Raw genomic sequence first — 20819 nt, 5'->3', positions numbered from 1 at the left:
GGTTCCTGCACCTCCATGCACACACCAGAAACCTCTTTTCACCCTTGAGAAATACCTTCAACCATTCCATCCTTCCTCATCCTTGTCCAAGGAATAACAAGTTTTCAAGGCTAACAATACATCTAAAAATAATTTATACAGAAGGGCACTGAATTCTAAGGCTGGAACGGCAAGTGACCTAATCCCTAGTGATAGGATGGCATCCAGGCCCCTGACTTTGAGGACCCAGCCACCTCCTTTCATAACCTAACAGTTCTGAATTTACTCTTGTGAATTTAATATTGGATTGTTTTGTTGGATGCAGGCAAGATTTTCCTATGTGTAGTGAGGGTACTTCTTTCTCACCATGCTAAGTGTCCTTCCGGCTAATCAGATACCCATGCTGGGAATGAGATAAGATGTAATTTTGTTTTGACTTCTTCCAAGGTCAGAGCTGTTTGCATGGCTTAGAGCAGATTTGGTAGGCTACTGATATCCCTGTTTTTCTTTTGATCGTAAGCCTCCTTTGCCTCTTGCAGGGAGGGGAGGCGGTCTGTGAAGAAATGTGTTTTGCAAGAAACTACAGGTGAATTCTATGGATATCAGAGCAAAAAGATGTAGAGCTGGCTGGAAGGTTGCTTGTGACTTGAGCTACAGGCAGCATACAGTATTAAGGCGTTTCAAGCAGCATTTCCTTGTTCCCACTTCTAAAATAGTCAGGGTCTCTGTGAGAACCACACAACTAGATTTGACAAGAGCAAGGGCCAAGGTGAGCTGGTTTGCAAGGTATGCAAAGCTTCTGGTGGTGTTCTGAGGTTTTGGTAAGCCATGCTGTGATGGTGATGGGATATAGTTGGAGCAGTCCACCTTCTGGACAGAGGAAGTCCAGTTAAGGATACACAGCTGCAACTCCTGGCAAGTGACAACAGGGAGTCTGTTCCATTGCTGAAGCTAACAGAGGTGACATGTACCTCTGGCCTCTACAATAGTGCAGGTATCAGTAAAAGGGTTATCTTGGTTCATACCAGTACTAGTTACCAAAGTACTATAATAACTGAGGTATGTGACTACAGCCTTCTCTAGGGTGGCTCTGAAGTGCAGTGCTCTGTAGAAATGCTATGGAATAATTTCCTTTTCAGTGCCTTTAGAGAGCCCACCTGCATGAAAGACAGATGAGAATTACCATCTGCTGAAGGTACAAGCCTGGCACCTTCCTACAGCAGTCTCTGAGGGAAGTCTAGTAGTCACCAGCCTCTGACACAACAAACTTCGTGTCCAGCTGTGGTTTTTCCACAGCTGTGTGCTTAAATACTGATAGAGAAACTCCAGTGGTTCTGCTGCTGTCTCTGAGAGACAATGGATGTGCTGCCTGGGAGGTTCCATTTTGTTTGGTAGTGTCCCAGAGAAATCTAGTTTGTTTTGCAAGCAAACTCTTGTTCATAGGTCTTACTGAGGCAGCTTGCAGCTGCTTCAATAGGCCTGAAACTTTATCTCAAAGCTTAGCAAAAGAAAATATAGAGACATGTTTGTCAAACATGTCAGTGTCGTAGCTGTCACACCAACAGACAGTGAAATGGAAGATTTCATGCAGTATATGTACAAGGCTGGCCTTTGGAAAACCATTTTGGTACCTTTGGCCCATGGAAGATGGGTTAGGAGGGGTGGTGGGGTAATGAAGCAGTGGGACCCCTGAATTAAGGAATTGGAGTTGACACTGTCCAAAATGTAGAGAAAAGAACAGCTGGAATAAGGTGTATTGGATGATTATTCTACCCATTGTTTGCTTTCCATCTGCACCTCATTAGAATATAACCATTTTCTATTGCACTATTTACCAAATTCATCCAACACCTCATTACTTCAGGAGGAGATTACTGTAATGAGCTCTGCATGGTGCTACATGTTAAGACCACTCATAAACTGAAACTGGTGCAAGAGGCCATGATTTGCTTATTAAGTGGAGTTGGATGAAGATAACTTGACCATAGTACTTTGGGATATGTAGTGGCAGCCTGCTGGTACGTAGGTGATAACATGGTATCTTTTACAGTTAGGGTCGCAGTTAACTGATGAGCAGATCTCTTCCTGTGCCTATCTATTTTATGGAGTTGTAAGGGAGGTCATCTGTGCTGCTGTGAGGAGGGGATTGCTGTGAGGAGATGCTCTTCTCCAGTTGGAGTATGGTGGCTCCTTCCTGATGCACTGCAACTGGGCTGTGTGAATCTGTTGGTCATTGTGCGAGATGTCTTTTTTCATCATGTGATGGCAGGATGAGTGAAGCTATTCCACATGTGCTGCAGTTCGTTGTTAGATTTCAACATGCTTGGTTTAGCCTGGGAAAAAATACTAGTAAGGTTAAATGAAGTGAATATTGCGAATGGATGGGTTTATGTGGTACCTGGGTTAAAGCAAGTAATGGAGCAAAGCCAGTTGTTCAGTGTTGGTTGGCTGTTCACTTGAGCACATACATGTACGTGGAGTGTTGATCCAGAGTCATCCTGAGGGCCAGGTTTGCTGGACGGGGAATCTCAGGTGCTTTACACGTCTGGAGCCTAAACAGAAAGAGCCCAGGCACCATTGTCAACCTTCCCTCCCTTGGCTTTTCCAGGGTATGTGTGTCCTTGTCCAGTAACTCCTCCTTGGAGCTGAAACTTGCACCCATTATCCTGTCCCCAGAGGTCACTCCTGAGATCCTGCCTTGGCACAAACACAGCCTTTTGTGGGCTCTCTCCACAGGTGATAGCCTTGCAATTTATGGGTTACTTCTTCAGGGACATTAATCACATTTTTTTAAAAAAAAAAAGGTGGCTAGACCTTGTGTGGAGTTACTAAGCACACAATTGTGTTTACTTAGGGTTAAAGCACAAGAGATTAGAAATAATCTGAAATCAGTAGCATTCCTAAATTTATTGAGTTTAGTTTGGTCTGTCCTTCACATACAAACACTCTGCACATCAGAGTCTGGGATGGCAGGTGGGCAGGCCACTCAGGGTAACCCTCTCTGCCTCTGGCAGAGGTGAGAGCTGCTCCTTGCTGTCTGAGACCGCGTGCCCTGCAGGCACTACTTCCCCTCTCACCTGAAGGTTGTTCCTATATCTCTGACAACTCCTGAAACCTTCCTTTATCACTCCTCTTTGTCATATGGATGTAGCTTTTCCTTCCTCTTTTTTTTTTTTTTTTTTTTTTGCATGTTCCCCCTTCACAAGGGTGGGAAGTACTTTCTTCTTGCTTGAGCAAACATGTAGTCCAAGGAAATTCCCAAAGAAGCAGCAGCTGCTGTATGTAATGACTCATGTAATAAATGTAATGGCTCATGATCATTTCTGGTCTGGCGTGGATGGGTCCCAGTCTTGGCAATCTTGGGTAGATACACAAATGGACACATTTTATGAGAAAACATCTTTCAGACTAGCTATTTATATTCCCAGTCAGATTTCAGGAAGTCCACCAATAGATTTTACAGATCATCACTGTATATATGGTGTGGACCTACTCCTGAGAATTAAAACAAGGCAGGATGATGGATAAAAGAAAAACAGGAATGAAGGCTCAGGGCTATATGGCTTGGGCTTTGAAGCACACAGAAAAAGTAGTGAGAAAATGAAAGAGTTAAATGGGAGGTGAAATGAGAGTTTAATTATGTTTATTGGCCACCAGATTAACATTGTTTGATAAGCTCTAGCTTTTTTCTTAGCTTCTCATTGAAAAAGTGTTAATTGGTCAGTCTTTTTTTAAACTATTTGCAAACTGAACTGTAGCAAGTTAGTTGGTATTTCATTAATATTTTGTCTTCTACTCTATCACTGTTTATGTAAATGCTGAATTAAAACAAGTTTGGGCACCTGTGCTTTATTTTCTCATCATCTAGCATTCCTTGGTAGAGGCTTAGGACGCTGTGCTGTAAACTTGAGTCAGCCCTTTGCTTGCAGCAGAGGATTGCAAACAAAGACACAGCCACGTGCTAGCTAACACGAAAGCTGAGGCTACTGAACTGTGCTGGAGTAGAGACTTGATGGTTCCAGAGGAGAGCCCCAAACTTACTGTTCTGAGCTGTGTCAGGATGCCTTGTAGCCGTATCACCAAAGGAACCTTCTCATGCCTGGTCACTTGATGTCTATGGAAAATAAATGGGAAAAAAAAATTGCTCTTGAGAATGCATCTTCTCCAACAGGTTGTTTGGATTCAAAGAAATAATTATTTTGTGTTGTAGCTAAAAACCTCTTCTAAACATGGCAATATTGTTCCCCATTTTAGCTGAGAGTTTGATTTTTTTCATGAGGACTTAGGCTTCAAGAGCATCATGTGGTAGGTTATTTTTTCTTATTTCTGGGAATCTTTGCTTTGGAGGCCTCAAGCTTTGACGCCTACATGGGTCTGTTGGGATTTCACCCCACAAGCAGGGTTTCATTCCTATCCACCCATGCATGTGTAAAACCTATGTGTAAACCTTCATGTGTAAACCTTTGTTTTATCACTGCACACTGGAGCAGAGCTGCTGGACATAATACCTGGGTCTTGCTGAGAAGCAGTTACTTGAAAGAATTAACCTTTCAGTGGCCCAGCCTCTGTGGTGACAAATCTGTCTCCCAGACCTAGGAGCATGGTGTATATTTTCATACAGTCATGGAAGTTGCCCTAGAAGGTTGAAAGCAGAGATCTGTGACCTTAGTTACATGGCTAAACAAAATCTGTTTTAGGGAGAAAAGCTATTAAACTGCAAAAATCTTATTAGCAGTCCTGAATGGTAGATTTTGCTATCAGTTTTTTAAATTGCAGTCATGGTGCATTTGAGTTCATCAGAATTATTTAAGGCATTCTTGTGAGAATTATGCCTACACAGTAAGAGTGCATAGTGACGTTTAGTTTAATATAGTGATTCATTACCTCTAGATTTGTTTAGCACTCTAATTGTATCATTATATTTCCACCATCGTTTTGAATTAACCTATACTGTCCCTCAGATACTGTTGCCTTTTTCATTTTCTCTTCCATGGGATGTTGACTCATTTATAATTATTTTATCAGCATTTAAACAGGGCTTTCATCTCAAAATAATGAGCAGAGCAAGGCACAAGGCATTTGCCCCCATTTTGCTAACAGAGTATCTGAAGCTCAGGAAAATGCACGACTTCTCTGAGATTCCTCAGTAAGTCAGTAGCAAAGAGCTACGTGACTGTGGAAAACAAGAGGTGGTTCTCTCTCCTCCCCTGTGCCCAACTATTGGAAAACTTATGTGGCAATTTGGGCATATAAGCATAACTACTACAGTAACTGGCAAGTGGAGAAAAGGGCCAACCTAGTCACTGGGGTACAGGGCTGGATCTGTGGGCCTTTGGGACTGTGTTAATCCATTTGTTGATCTGTCAGCATGCTGTTGGCTGAAACAGAAGCTATTTCTGTAGTAGTCCAGCCTCTTAAGAAGGAAGGCTTGCAGATTACTGCTGCCAGATCTGCCAGATGCCTTTCAAGGAAATTATAGTTAATCCTTCATTAGAGGAGAAATCATCAAGTTCTTTTGTGCAAATTATTTACGTTTATTTACTTTGCATATACCGGTTACAGAACAGATTAATCTGAATATCCAACTGGCCATTTCGCCTTTCAGAAGCCTCTATCCAAGGGCTAAACCCTAATTCTCTGGCAGTGATTCTGCAGGAAAAGTGAGTCCAGTCAGAGACTGTAAAGAGAGAGAAATTGCAGCAGAAAACAAATTCCCCTGCCACAGCTGACTTGGGCAGAAATGCCATCCTACAGCACAGCATTTCTCACAGGGACATATACATGAAGGGCTTTTTCTTAAGTGTCACCATTTCTGACGTGTCACATTCGTTTACTAGGTGAGATTTGACTTGGCTCACTCAGTTGTGGCTGGCAGCCTGGCCAGAGCCAGCACCAATCTCAGTACAGCCTGATTCCTGTATTCTTCCTCCCCTTGCCAGGTCACTTATTTCTCTATCTGTGGGTACTGTAGCAGCTCTGGATGGATAAGCTGTGGAGTGATGTGGCTTCTTGTCTTTTTAGCAGGGTGTTGTTTGGTCATTCAGCTCACTTCTCATGCCATTCATTTTGAACAAGTCTTTTCTGCTCCAAAAACCCCCAGCTACTGGGCAGTTGAGCATTATTCTCTCCACTTCGGTGCTGTGTAGTGACAGAGTAATTTGTAATGCTGGGCATCAGCTGATGTATTTAATATATAAGGAACATGGTGAGATTAACTGGATATTGACCATCTGTCCATGGCAAGATCTCTTTTACAGATCTACAAAAATAACATTGTAAGTTTTAGTCTCTTTCCCTGTTTAATTAGCCATAATCAACATGGGTTTTTCTTTCTGAGATTTTAATATGGAATCAAGTGTTACTGTATAGTTCTTCGAGGAATATTGGTTCTTATAACTTCAAAATGTAGCATATGTGAGGAAACAGTATTCCTGTTCACCTTGTTATCAATAAATGTTTTTACAGTAGAATACTCACAGAAAGAAACACAGAGAGCACAGTTCCAGGGAATTTGCTTAAAAACCTGAACATTCAAAGTGACTTTGTATCCAGTTTATTTTCTTGACAGTTCAGAAAGTGGCAGGGGAAGTGTGGTTGCAATGGAAGCACAGCCCTAGAGATTAGGTCACTCTGCTTTTTCTAGAGCTGTACAATAGATTTTTTTTTTTCTGTAAAGCTTTGAACAAATTATTTACCTTTTAGGTGCTTTAATTATTTTATTTATAATTTAAAGATGCTATAACTCTGCCCATAGAGATGTTTTGAAGATGAATTCTTTGAAATGAAGTGAAAATTGCGCTGCAAGTACAATACATGGTTCTCATCTAAATATCGTCTTTCAAGTACTTTCATTTGTTCTCTTTCATTTTTCATTTTGAAAACCTAAGCAAACACTGGTACATAGGAAAGCACTTCTCCTTCTGCATCTCTCGTCACTGGCCAGGCAGCCCTTCACTGGAGGGTTGGATGAGGCTGCTTGCACTTGATCTCCGTGTAGGAGCAGGGGGACCTCCAAACTGCAGTCATTCCCACAGACTGCTGTAAGGCTGATGTACTGCCTGCTGTTACTGGATTTGGGCTAGGTAGCAAACTTACCATTTAGCTCTGTGTGAGTACATAAAACAATGATAAACTGAATGTTTCATTTTGGAGAGAAAACTGCAACGGAGGAAATTATTTCAAACTGGGGGCTAATCATGTTGTGTCTGATAGATTTACTACAGTGTCCAGTAAAGTCTGAGGCTGTTCCATGGCACGTGGGAGAAGCAACTCGGCTTTCATTATGATTGGGAACTTCTCTTTGTCTGGTAGCTGCTGGCTATACCATAAAATACTTCAAGAAATAATTTTAAAGTGTTGTGTCAGGCTTACTTGGGATTTCTGCTCAGCTATTGGGAGTGCAGCTGTGCCCCTACCTTGTGTGTGTCACTCATGAGGGCAGCCTCCCTCTCCCCTCATGGCGGCTGCCTCAGCACACTTCAGAAGAGCTCAGCAGTTCAGCTTGCATAAGCATCAAAGAGTTGTGTCCCTATCAGAAAACTTACTTTCTAGAAATTATGTGGGAAACCTTACAAGAGTCAGCTCTCACAAGCTTTCTGATACTCACCAGTTCAAGGTGTGCCACTGACACTGAGAGTGTCTTTCTAAGGTACTAGAGTCACCTTTCCAAAAAATCACTCGAGTTTTGGCAACTTCCATGCACAGCATGATATGGGGTCTTGCAGTTCCCACTATATTTGGAATAAGAGGTCTTGCTGATGAATTTGCCATCTTACTGGCAAATATTTATCTCTTACTGACTTCTACCTTATAGTATAATTTTTTTTCCTGGTCTTATAAAAATATTTTCTGGTGTATATGCTGCATGGTTTTGGGACAGTTGCTTGCTGTGTCTATCTTCAGCACACATAATAAAAAAATATTTTATACCCTCCATACGGGAACAGTGTCCTTAGTGAATAGTAACCTGTCAGTGAATAAGTAACCCTTTCATTGAATTTATAAATTTAGTCTAAGCATAAGACAAAATTTTAAAGAATCCATCAAAAGAGCATAACTTACTATTCCATAAGTTTGTAGCTTTGAACATAGCTAAAGACTCTTGTTAAACTTCAGTGAAATCTTTTTGGCTAACTTCCAACTAACATTAACACAGTCTTCTATTATTCTGTTGAGGACATCAGAAAGTTGTACCGACATCTACAAAGAGGCCTTAGTTTACAGTGCATGTGTTGGTTATGAACAGTAAATTTTTCAAAGGAACCTATGGCAGTTAAATTCCTATCCCCTGTTTTGTCAGCGGCAGATATTTGCATGTCATTTTTCGGTCCTTATTCCAAGCTTATAACTTTTTCCTGGTTCAGGCTTAGTGCTTCTTGAGAGGGTCAGTGATTACCTGGAGGACAAATGCTGTCTCTTCAGTATTAGCCAATGTCTGCTGAGTGCATGGGTTTGTTGGTTAATACATTGCTGGTGTCCAATTTGTCACTGATGGATTTTTGTCACCTTTCGCATTGTCAGAGTTTGAATCCTTCCACTAATATACAGAAATTTGCCAAAAATCGTGTAAAAATCAGAAATGCCTACTGGTTACCTCTCAGGTTTGTCATGCATTCGTCATGACTATTACGTGAAGTTTTTCCTTCTTTCCTAGTAGGAAAAGAGGGTGTCTTGAATAACTTTTTCTGCTTAATTACAGATTATTTACTTTGTACATTTACTGCTATTTCTTAATAAGTTAATGGTTTGTAGATACTTCAGGGATATGTCTTCAACCACCAGCCAATGCTAATACTTCTCTGAGTCCTCACAATCATATACCTGTGAATATCTAAAAGTTGGTATGCAGACCAGAACAGCCCAGGGAACAAGGTGCTAACTTGCTTGTATAAATGGAGCCTTGAAGCATGCATGCACACATACAGACACACATGCATGTCCATGAACTCGCAAAGAAAGCCAATATGAGTGTGTCTGCATGAACGGCTCAGAGAGAAGTGATATGTCCACAGCATGATTCATCTCATCCTAGAAGAGGCTCCAAAGATAGCTCAGATGAATCAACCTCTGGCAGTTTTCGTTGCCATAAAAACAACGTACGGTGACTAGTTCAGATTTAACTATCTGACTGCTTTCTTAAAGTGTGTCATAGGAGCACATCTGTGAGTTGTTCTCAAATGGAATGAGGATCTGGGGGCAAAACTACTGGTATGAGGAGCTGAACCTCCATTGGTTCACAGTTGCCCTGAAACCACTTAAGTTTATGACTAGCCGAGCCTACAATCTTTGATAGGCTCTCTCTGACTAGTCCAGTGATACTCTGAGTGACAAGATATAAGAAACAATAAAAAATTTTCAGCTAAACAGGAACTGTTGGAGGTATGCATAATATTATCCCCCCTTGCCACATCTGCCTGATTGAGGGCATTGATGTCCTCTGTTTCTTTGTTCATACAGATGGCATCAGTCCTCAAGTGTTATTTAATTTCTTGGGACTGAATAATTCCTGGTACTTCTACTAAGAAGTAGTGGATCCATGATGAGTGTTTCCCATGTTGTGCATGCTGCTGCCAAATAGTTTTTGAGTTTGTTACATGTCAGGGTTTCTGTGGATTTCTTCTGTGTGGGAAGTGGACTGTAAGTGTAGAGGGAAGGAAGGGCCATCTTCACCTGTCACAGACAGGTCTGTGGCTGGCAGGAGTCTCACCTCATCGGTGGTCCTCTTCCAGTGTTTCGAAGAAATGGCAAGTAGACACACTACAATCTTTTCTTTGTACAAGATCCATCTGTGAAAATGTTAACTGAACCAAACTAGCATTTCATCCCATATAATGTCCTTTAAAAAGCAATACTTCAGAATACATTGTGTTTCTCTTTGCAAGTACTTTCTGTGGCGTACACTGCTGGAAATGAGACCCAAGTGATCTTTGTCTGAAAGAGACATCCTGTGGTATATAGGCTCCAGCTGTCAAGGCGAAAGTATAGACCTGCTGAAATTAGAAGTAAATGCAGTCTGGGGGATCATTCTGTGCCTGTGAATGAGAAGGGAAAATGTGGACCATATTATCAACATTTGTCTGTCTGTGGCATATATAAAACAAAACAAAGCTGAAATGAGGTTTCTCATCATTCTTAGTGTCATCTGCTCTGTTGCAAGGTGTGGAGATTTACAGATCACTAAGCACTGTTTGTGCTCTGCAGATAACTGATGTTTGGTGGCTCTTTCTTGAGGAAAGCTGCACTTAAATTAGAAATTTCAGAGACATCTAAAGGACTGGAAAGTTGAGCTGATAATTCATTAAGTGGCACACTTCTCCCTGAGTTAATATTGAAGTGATATCCCAAAATGGTGCTAAGAGGCACAGTGTTCCTGGAAATGGTTGATTTCAAATGTCCTGTGTAATAAATGTTCTGAACCGATGACTAAAATCTCCTGCCACTTTAGATAAGCAAGATCATCTTATGCTGAGACTTAACTCTGTATTAGGTAATTGTCTTCTGCATATGTCAGTTAGCCCACATGTTTTACTGAGTAACTTATTCTTGATTATTTTCTAAACTGCTAAAACATGACTCTGCATTATTAAACAAGTGATGTTATGATGAAATTATGTGTATGCATAATATATACTTGCTGAGTTAGGATATTTGCATCCTTTTGGTTTTGTATCTATTATTTTTATATGTGATCAGATTTGAAGTCAGATATGAGCTGAAATAACTGGTTGCTCTTCAGAGAAATTAAGTATTTCCACGTTTGGGTGTAATTCAGTGCAGACTGGAAAGCACCATGTCCAGAAGTTGGGAGAGTATGGTCAGTTTCTGCTGGAGAAAGGAAACTGCTTTTCTTGGAAGCTGCTGGAAACACAGTATCTTTTCTGTTTACAAAATAGTTGTCTGTAAAATTAGAAGAAATACAACATTTCCTGTGTTTGGAAGATCAGTTTTGTTACCTGAAAATTAATAAACAATAGCATTGTCTGCTTGTCTGTATGCAGCAATGGCCATAGGTCGCTGTATGAGACAGAATTTCAAAGACTGCCTCAAGTTATGGCTTAGCCACAATTCACTGTCCCACCAGATGGTTACCTCCTGATTAAAGCTCTTCTTTTTGGCTGGCCTCTTTCTATAGAAATATCACAAGAATTTAGGTGTTCAACTTTGGTTTTGTATTGAGTTAATTCCCCGCCTTGTGTTGTGCCCACAAGAGCATGTTTAGACTGATAAAAGAGCATCTTTATTTGTACCTGCTGAAGGCTCAGGATATTACATATTCATAAGGAACAGAGAGCTTAGTGAGTAAATGCTGAGATCTGAAGTGAGCACATGCTTTGAATGTTGTTTTTCTTAGACTCTGAGGACAACCTAGCTCTGGCATCTTGGTATGTTGGCTTTGCAGCCTGAAGTTCATGTACCAACGTGTATAGGTAAGTCCTCCCAGTCCCTGGGTGCATTTATGCTCAGGGACTTCCATTCAGGTATTGATCCTTCCTTACTTAAAATCATTAGAAGTTTTAATTTCCTGGTAGGTCAAATACCATACAAATAGGTGCTGTGGAACTGACCTTTCAAAATAATCCATTTCAAGCTGAGTCTTTGCACTTCAGTGCAATTCATGATGTGAGGCTGAAAAGCAAAGAAAGCATTTGGTAGCACAGGGCAGCCATCTCCCCAGCAGCAACAGCTCCAGGATCTTGCTTCTTGCCAAAACAGTCCTCCAGTCAACTTCTTCTGAAGCATCTTTCTATCTTTTGACAATAAGTCAAATAACAGGAGCGCAGTAATTTATCTTTAAGGTGTGTCACATAGGACAGAGAAAATAAACTTGCTACAATAATTTGTATTTCTGCTTTTCTTTTAAAATAGATCAGTTACAACAGGTAACAGTGAAGTAATCCACTAAGTCTTGCACCGCCACTATCATTTGACATTATGTGATCCTCACACTCCTTCCCAACCACATAAATAAATTTCTTCTGGCAAATCATATGACAAGCTATACTTTCCCACAGACTTTTAACTGTTATTGAAAGGAGCAAGTAAAATAGTAATTTCAGGGGGTGAGAACTGTTGAATTTGAGAAATTGTCCATAGACACTGCAGCAATATTCCAACAATCAGATGGCAACCAGTGAGCAGATGAAGCAGTTAAATGTGGAGCCATTTCTGTAGTTCTGCCCTCATCCATTTCTAACAAATACACATAACATTATTTGAAAAAGGTTTCAATTGCGTAGTGAAGCCTTTCTTAGTGGAACTCCTCAGTGCTGAGGACATTTGACATCTGATTGATTAACATCTGTTTGCCTGGAAGTCTTCTGATTTCCTCCTCAAAAATCACCTACCCTGTAGGCATAGCATCAAATACAACCCTGTGTAGTCAGTGGCAGAGCTGAGACCTGGCTGCAGCAATCCACTCCTCCCTTGATTATTGCAATTTCAGATGTAGAAATGGCATAGCCTGATATGAAGGTAGTAGGAATAAAGCTTTAAAACATTTGAGCGTCACAGGTCATTGAAAAACCCATGTTCTTCTCTCTGTGTTGTTTCTTCTGGGAGGTCACAAGTGAGTTCTGCTGTCTGTAAGAATCCAAGCTATAGTTCAAAAAGCAAATCTCTCTTGTCTCTGTCCCCAGGAAACTATTGACCAATGTCAGAAGAATGGGGCTTCCCCGAGATGGACTCACAAAGATGGACTTAGTCTACTTTCTCTGACCAAAAAAAAAAAAAAATGGCCTTGACAATTTCATAAATTTCATTTTATATCTTGTATATATATATATGTATATGTATATATATACACATATATATATGTGTATAATATGTATGTATATAATATGTACATATATATGTATATAATTGTATAAAATTTCATTTTATATCTTCTGTGTGTACAAGTTTTAACTAAAAAAGCCACAGTATGTTCTTAATAGTTTATGGCATTAGGCAAGACTCTCTGCTTTATTTTTACTTTCTTGAACTCATAATTTCAGAGGAAAGCTCTTCATGGTTGAAGTTTTGAAAATAGGGCACTGTCATGGCACTGTACATGTACATAGAAAAGTGTGGCCTGCAATGGTTTTTTCCATAACTAGATCAATACTGGATATGTCTCAAGTCCTAGTGGTAATGAAGGACACAGAGAAGTGGATCTCTTATGGCCAGTCTCTGGGGTTTTGCTTATTTATATTTTCCACATCTTCCTACCAAAAAAGCCCATGTGAAAAGGGGAAAAGGAGTGAGAGGCCATTTTGAGAAGTGATACTGAGGTTGTCTTTTGTGGATCCACCAAATTATTTGTCTGCTTCCCTGCAGCAAGTGTAATAGTTCGTCAAGACCAGGTAAAATTATAATACATGCTTTGTCAGAATGTTTGCTAAGTTCCATGTTAGTGCCAGAGTGTGTGTTTAAGATATTTGCAGTCAACTGCACTGAAGCAGTTTCTTTTCTATAAAGGTATAACTTGCATACTGTAAATCTGACCTTTTTTTTACCTGATCTATCTGATTCAGTGAGTTCATTGCTAGTCTTCAGTATACAGGCAGAAGAATGTGATATCGTCTCAGATAGTATGGCCGAAAAAAAATGTAGAAAAATATTCTTTTGCTGTTGTGTGGTTTCACAGAACTTCAGTATAAATAAGAAAGTGAAATTATTAATGGATGCAGAAAATGTTGCCAGCAACTCTGAAAACAGCTGAAAGTCACAACAATAGAACAGCAAACATGACAGTTCAGACCACATTTTATATCACAACGATGCTGACAACATTGAAAAATTCTGGAAAGCTGAAAACTGTCAATAGCAGTGCAAAAGAAGCATGCCTCTGACTTTTGCGTGGTACTGATTAACTGGGAGGGCAGCGATGTCTGCTGCTGCTCTGGGGCTGGTGAAGTGTAGAGCTGTGATGGGGTCCGCACAGCTTGATGGCCTTTTAATGCAACCTGTAAACAAAATGTTCTGGGCAATGTGCCTTGAGCAAGAAGAGAGATGAGATTTTTTCAAGTGGGAATGATACTGGGGAAAGGCAAGATACAAAAGTTAGCTGTGCTGGCACCAGCATCTTAGTGACAGGGAAGGGTAGGAAGAACAGACTCTACAAAATAGGTGCCACTTGGGATCTGTGTCTGAGGATGAGATGGATAACTGAAATCTGTTTGAAGCGTAGCCGAAGTTCAAACTAGGAATAAAGGAAGGGCAGTGAAAGTAGGGGAGAGGAAGAATGAGACATGCCTCAAAAGATTAAGTGCTCTGAAAAAATAGGAGCTCTTACATTGTACAAGGGATGACTTCATATCTCTCTTTTCCTCATTAATGACATCTTTCTAACACAATTATATAACTGCTGATGGACAAGCATGACAGTTTTTCACTTAGCTGTTTAAGCAATAATTCCTATGTTAGGAGAAAGACTTGGTAGCTGTGCATACACAAAATGCTTAAACGTGGCACTGATTTTATGCTTGCACAATAAGTGCAAGACATTAAACTTACTCTGACAGACAGATGTGGTGCAGTTGTAGCCCTGCAGCACAGAAGAAAGCTACCTGTACAAAGTATTCATCATGTGTAACATGATGAATACATTTCCTGAGCCTGATTCCAGGTATCCAACAGCAGTTGATTCAGAGCTTCTTGAAAACAACTCTACTGAAAAAGCCCTGCTGTCTTCCAGGCATTCTGCAAGTGGGGAAATTATGGTAGAGCACACTGCCCACGAGGGAATGTACTTGTGTTAGCAGTCTTTTGCCATTCAGCACTTAAATTAGGCTGCAGTTTTTATGTTGAAAAGCTAATGTGCCCAAAAACCAATCCACCCTTAGTGCAGAAAACTGCTGTTCAAGATTATTAATGCAAAAGATCAGCTTGGATAGTAACAGCAGAAAATTATAGGTGTACTGAAGTATTTAAAAAGCGGTATCTTCATTATTGACTTGTTTGCAGTTACTTAATTCCTCTCTTCAGGAAAATGTGTTACTTCTTTGTGAAGAGAGAAATTAGTGCACCTTTTGGTAGTAAAACAATGGTGAGTTTGATAACTCTGCATTTCAAAGCTGAGGTTTCTCAGTGGTCATGGTATTAGTCATTTATAGCACAGAGGTGATATAAACATATCTTCCAGCCATCTCTGTCTCCTTTCCGAAGACAGAGCAGCATTGAGCCAAACAAGAACAGAAGATATAGCAGGACAGTCCTGAGCAGAAGAACTGAAATTGTAATTTGTATATCTTCCTCAACCAGTCTATTACCTGTCATCAAGGCTTTAGAGGTAATGCAGCTATGTAGTGGAACTCAAAATAACAAACTGGGTCTGCTGCCTGCTCTGGTTTTAACAGAATAACAGAGGGTATATTTCAAGTTTTATAGAACAACTTTTGAAAATTCTTAGGAGTTAAATTCTAACAGTAGCAACTCATGTGTTGTCACATCCAGCCATCTAGATGGTTTTCTCTCTCTAAACATTGTGGGAAACCAGCCAACATATTATTTCACCTCATATTGTTGAGACTTTTAAAGTACATTAGAGTTTCCTCTTAATATCTTTATGATCTTTGGAATCTGGTTTCCCATATATTACACGATAGGGCCAGTGAGAGATTCCTTGTTTCTATTATTGGTATGTCTCAATTGTTTCTTATTTTCGTATGTAAGTGAAATGTTTTCACTTCTTTTTCACCACCTCTTATGATGGGATACTAAGAAATGCTACGGTAATGACAATTTTTAATTTATTAGCGTAAGGTTTTTTTCCTAGAATCAAGTTTCTGCACTCAGTTTTGTCATGAAGGTCTTCAAAACATGGATCCTAAAATCTCAGGAATCATCAAATAATAAGCTTAGATACATGATTGCCCAATTCTCTTTGATTTTAAGCTGGACAGTTTTTTGTGGATCTGAATGAAATGCTAAGAGTTCACAGGTTGTACTTTCAATTTAATATCTGGGGAGCTTAGTGCAAGACAAAACAATTGGACACTTCAGGTTTTGATTGTTTAGCATGCAAGGAGCCTGTAACTTCCTCAGTGCAGCTTAGCTTAGTGCTAGTTTTCTATTTCCCTTGGCTCTTGGGGTTTCCATCACTGATAGCTCTGATAATGTCTTAAATAGAGACCTTTCCAGGGTGCTCTCTTTTATACTCCAAGTTCAAGCTCTTCTCCCCAGCAACTGCCTTGGTCTTAGCATATCTGGTTGATTTTCAGCTTCACAAAGTCCAACATCGCATCTTCAATTCATGGACATATTTCCTCCTACAAGATAGAGATATGTTTTAGACAAGTTGTGCCATAAAAGATGTAATTTGAGTATTGTTGGAGAATACAGTGTTCTGTGTAGTTTCCGTGGAGCAGGCCACTTCTGATGAGAAGATACAGCATATATACTGTAACAGTCACTTCAGAAGTAATACTGAAGATCCTGTAAATACAGAGTATTTGTCTCTGATAATCATACAGTGTGGGTTGTTCTTTTTGACATGAGTTTTTGCATGATCATTAAGAACTTTGCATGATCATTAAGACTACCTTCATTTTGTGGTAAAAGAAAAAGGTGGCAGTGACTTGAACTTAGGCTATGTACTCTTTTCTTCATCCTCGTTGAACTGAGAGAATGCTGTAAATTCTTGGTAAAATTTTATACAGTCAGGAAGAGCAGGAGCAATACCAGGCTTGTGCAGAATAAAGAAGCTTTTGAGAATTATAAATAAAACAACAGAAAACTGAGACACACACTCTCCCCCCAGCTCTTGTCTGCAAGCCCTGCGTTATACCTGCATCATCAGAAATAAGTCTTCAGCTGATATGCAGAAATTCATTGCCCCAACTTCCTCTCTGCCAACACATCTGTAAGAACATATGCTTGGCTGCTTAGCAAGTGATATGCACAGTTCAAAAATGTTGCAAGTTTCAAATAGCCGTGTCTCCTTCTATTCTTTAAATTGGTCATGTGAGATGCAGCAGTTGCTAACCCTTCAACACAGATTCTCGCTCGCTGTGAAGAAACGTTTCTCAATGAATCCCAGAGCCAATAAGTCATTAAAATACAATTGCATCCTGGAGCTTAGCTCCTTCATTTTGCTCTGCAAATTTCAACTTCTGTTCTGAACAAGCTTTTTGCAGTTAGTCTTTTCCACCGGCCCAGTTGGACTGAACATAAAACATTTTAGTGCTCAGACTGGTCTAACAGTTTGAGGGCAGTTTGAAGGACAAATTGTCACCTCGATGCAGGAACCTGAATTATACTTGTAAGACACCTATGTGTGGATTTTATCAGACTCAGGATGCGCAGAGTTCATGAGCACAGGTGGTGGCCAGCAGGAGAGCTCTTGTGTTACATTAGTCAGGCGTGATTATAAGATTTAACAGCTATTTATCAAAAATATAAATTTATACAATTTTAAATATAAACTTATATTTAAATAGTGTTTTATATAAGTTTTTGACTCACTTGAGGGTAGACGGATCCTGTAGTTGCCAGTGTCAGTATATGGAAGAAAGACATGTATGGATTTGAACTATCTTTTAGTTAGGTCATCAGTTTGTGAAGTCAGACTTCTATGCTTAAAGCAGCAGTGGTTAATGTTGAGTTCGTATCAAGGTTGGGTAATCATAATTTCTGTTTTGTTCTTAAACAAGGAGTTTCGTCAGGAAAAAGAAAGGATAATAAGCTTGTTCATCTTGGTTTCTGATATTCTAGTATTCTCTACAGCTTTTGCAGAGATGATTCCTGCTTAGGATTATACAGCCTGAATGCAAATGCTGTAAAATGGAATTGATGAAGGAAATGCAGGGTTCTTTCCAGAGAGATAGATTAAATATATCACTTGATGTGCAGTTCAGTTGCAGCATACAGGAAAATTTAGGAACACAAAGTGTGCTGGAAGAGTAATGAATTCTATTGTAATTACTGGTGTTTTGCCTGTGAAGAAATACTAATTGGAGTCCTGATCAGGAACTATAAATTACATAGTCTTATCATACATCTGAATAAAGAAGAGCATGCCTGCTTCATTGCACACAGGGATGGCGCTTACTTCTACATCGGGCTACACATGGAAGATTTATGCAAAACAAAGATATACCTGTTTCTGAGTTGCATACAATTTGTATGGAATATCACTTGTACAAAGATCAGCTCTTCTACCTTAAAGGCTGGTATAACAATGAGGTTTAAGGTGATACAGAGATGTGTGGGAGAAAAGGGTGGCATTGTTCAGTGCATGTATGCAGAAACGTGGTGATGGACAGTAGTAGCTTGAAGAGAATTCCAGACCATATAGCAGCAAGAACTATATGGAAGACAAGCTAAAAAAAATATAAGAAAATAAAGTAAAAACAGGGTGCAGTAGAAAGAAAACAAAGGACTCCTCAGGCAAGATTTTCAGAAGTTAATGTCTGAATATCAGCTCCTAAATATTTTTGTAAGTATATGGCTTGATTTTTTTTGTGGGGTGATGAGTAGCCAGGAGTTCCTATTTAAATACAACATAGAGGCACGTTTAGTGTATTCATCTGAAACATTAGAGGGCTAAAATTCTACAAGTTAGCATTTTCCTGAGAAATTACAAATTCAGCAAACAAATGCAAAGCATCCAGTCAGGAGGATGTTTCTAAAGTAAACCCAGTGGGTTCTGTTGTAATGCCAGTCTGCCTTTCACCATCTTTCAGTTCCCAAGCTGAGAGCAAGGGTTTCAGAAACTCTAGCTAAGAGGAATACACACGGGAGTGGCGAACTGTTTCACTTCAAAATTGGCCCCCAAATTTTTTTGGGGGGGAATCTGAATATTCTTTTGAGGTTGGCCATGACATTCTCAGCTCAGAAAAATCAGATTAATCCTAGTTTTTGAAGTTCCTCCTGGGAGAAAATTCTCTTTTAAACAGTTGGTATTAATTTAATCCCTTTGCATTCCATTCTCAAGAATTCTTCAGAAAGCTGAAGCTACTGTTTGCAAGAAATCCAAGATGCTTTTAGAAGGACAAGCAAATATTTCATTCGGAGTTTAGCCTGTGTATGTTCAGGTAAGAGAAGGGTGTTGGGTTAGACAGGAAGAGACTACAAAGGCACACACACACACACCTGCCCCCAGCTGAATGAAAAATGACTGTGCGTTCACATTTAATTGATGGACAATAAAAAGCAGCAGAGCTGTTGAGCCTAGCATTTCGGGAAACAATCACCCTTCAATTCCATCACTGCCTCTTCATGCTTTTCCGAGTGTGTGCTGTGGTACTGCATGAGCAAGCACAGGCTGGTCCCTTTCTTTTCCCCTCTGGAGTGGATCCCTGCAGGAACCGGCCTCTCCATATTTTAATTGGTTGTTGGGGTGTTTTTTTTCCCGGTTGCTGGCAAGAGTTCTTAAAATACCTCGCCTTGCTTGTATCTAAGCAGCGCTGGCTTGGTGCACAAAGCTACACCCAGCATGGGGCTGAGTGGTCACAGGCTGTCCTGGTCAGGAAGCACAGCAGCAGTCTGTATTTACCGATTACTGAGCCCCTGAAGGAGGCAGGAAGGAGCGCTTGGGAACCTGTAAGTCATTGCTAGTGCCAAAGCGGGCAGGAGTTGAAATCTGACCTGTTCAAAGTGGAAGATTCATCATGGTATTGTGCTGTTTCAATGTTTCCGCTCCAAATGGATGTTATGGATGGATTTCTTCAATAAATAAGAATTAATTTGTAATGCTGCCAAGAAAATAAAACAGATTAGGGATTGGTTAGGGCTGCAGGAATAAAAATATGTGATATTACATTGTAGTTTTGAGCAACAGTATACATCCTCCTACTTTTGGCCATTACTAGAGGCTGGAAGAAACAGGATATACACATCAGTTGTGTCAACAGCAGCTTTTCATCTTGAATATGCCAGAGCCAATTTCTTTGGTCAGGTAGAGTGGGTTCTGCTCCTTCCAGGTCCTGTGACACCTGCAAAGTAACAAGGGGAAAAGATGAAAAAAAACCCCAAACCAGAGTTCATGTTCTAGCCTCTAGAGCTGGCTATTCACAAGCAGGCTGTCACACACAGGATTAGGCATTTCTTATACTTGGACTGCATAATCTGGAACTATATAACAATACAGGTAAAATACATTATGATTTGCACGCCCACAAGAAAGGAATAAGGGTGCATCCACATCTGTAATGGACTTGATGCTGAGCACCATTTTCAGGTTGACATACATAATGCCAGTATCCATGGTATGAATAGATGAGTGATTTTTGGAGGTTGTAATCTACTCATGCTTCATTATAATCATAACAATAATATTATAAGGGGGGCAGGGGGGGAAGTGAAGTGGAGATTCTAAACAGCGTCTTTCAGAAGTGTCCTGTGGACCTACTGAAGCTTCAGAAAGGTCCTTCTAATTCAATTTCTGTTTATCTGATACTACTTACCTGAGATGGTGCCTTCCTGAATCATGGTCATTTCTTCTTGTCTGTCCCCCAGTCTTGCTAATTTTGTACTTAAAATATAGTCCCACTAAAAATTAACATTTGCAGTAAAACACAAATCCGACAAGTGCTATTGTATCCCCAAAAGTCTTCTAGTGAGGCTTCAGTTCTTGCATAATAATTAAATTAATGCACAAGTAAGAACCGATATTGTGGTGTAATAGGAAGGAGTTGAATTACAAAGTAGACAGATCCAGAATTGCTATAAAATGGCAAAGCTCCTTTTGTTAGGAAAGCTTCACTTTCTTGTAACAAAAAATAATGTAACCAAACATTATGTTTTCCTTCTCTGCAAAATGAAACACAGATTCATTGTGTATTAACTGAGTGGGTGTTTACCTAAGTTAGTTGTTTAGAGTACTGGTCTGGACTCCATGCTGTAAATGAACTATCTAGACT

General features: G+C 40.0%; 1 protein-coding gene across 5 annotated transcripts in view; it reads left to right on the top strand.

The window, feature by feature from the left end:
* Positions 1-20819, top strand: part of ARHGAP24 (Rho GTPase activating protein 24) — a 224414-nt gene that overhangs the window by 167255 nt on the left and 36340 nt on the right. Inside the window, exon 1 of one of the 5 annotated variants that reach the window (XM_064450383.1) lies at positions 11343-11405. The exons of the other annotated variants lie outside the window; for them this stretch is intronic. Within the exon in view, the coding sequence (XP_064306453.1) occupies positions 11363-11405 (43 nt within the window). The 5' untranslated portion in view covers positions 11343-11362. Of the gene's footprint in view, positions 1-11342; positions 11406-20819 lie in introns of those variants that run through there. 5 annotated transcript variants of the gene reach the window in all.

This window comes from Phalacrocorax carbo, chromosome 4 (genome assembly GCF_963921805.1).
Source record: "Phalacrocorax carbo chromosome 4, bPhaCar2.1, whole genome shotgun sequence".
In the NCBI taxonomy this organism is placed as follows: Eukaryota; Metazoa; Chordata; class Aves; order Suliformes; family Phalacrocoracidae; genus Phalacrocorax; species Phalacrocorax carbo.
This window is presented reverse-complemented; position numbering and strand designations above follow the sequence as displayed.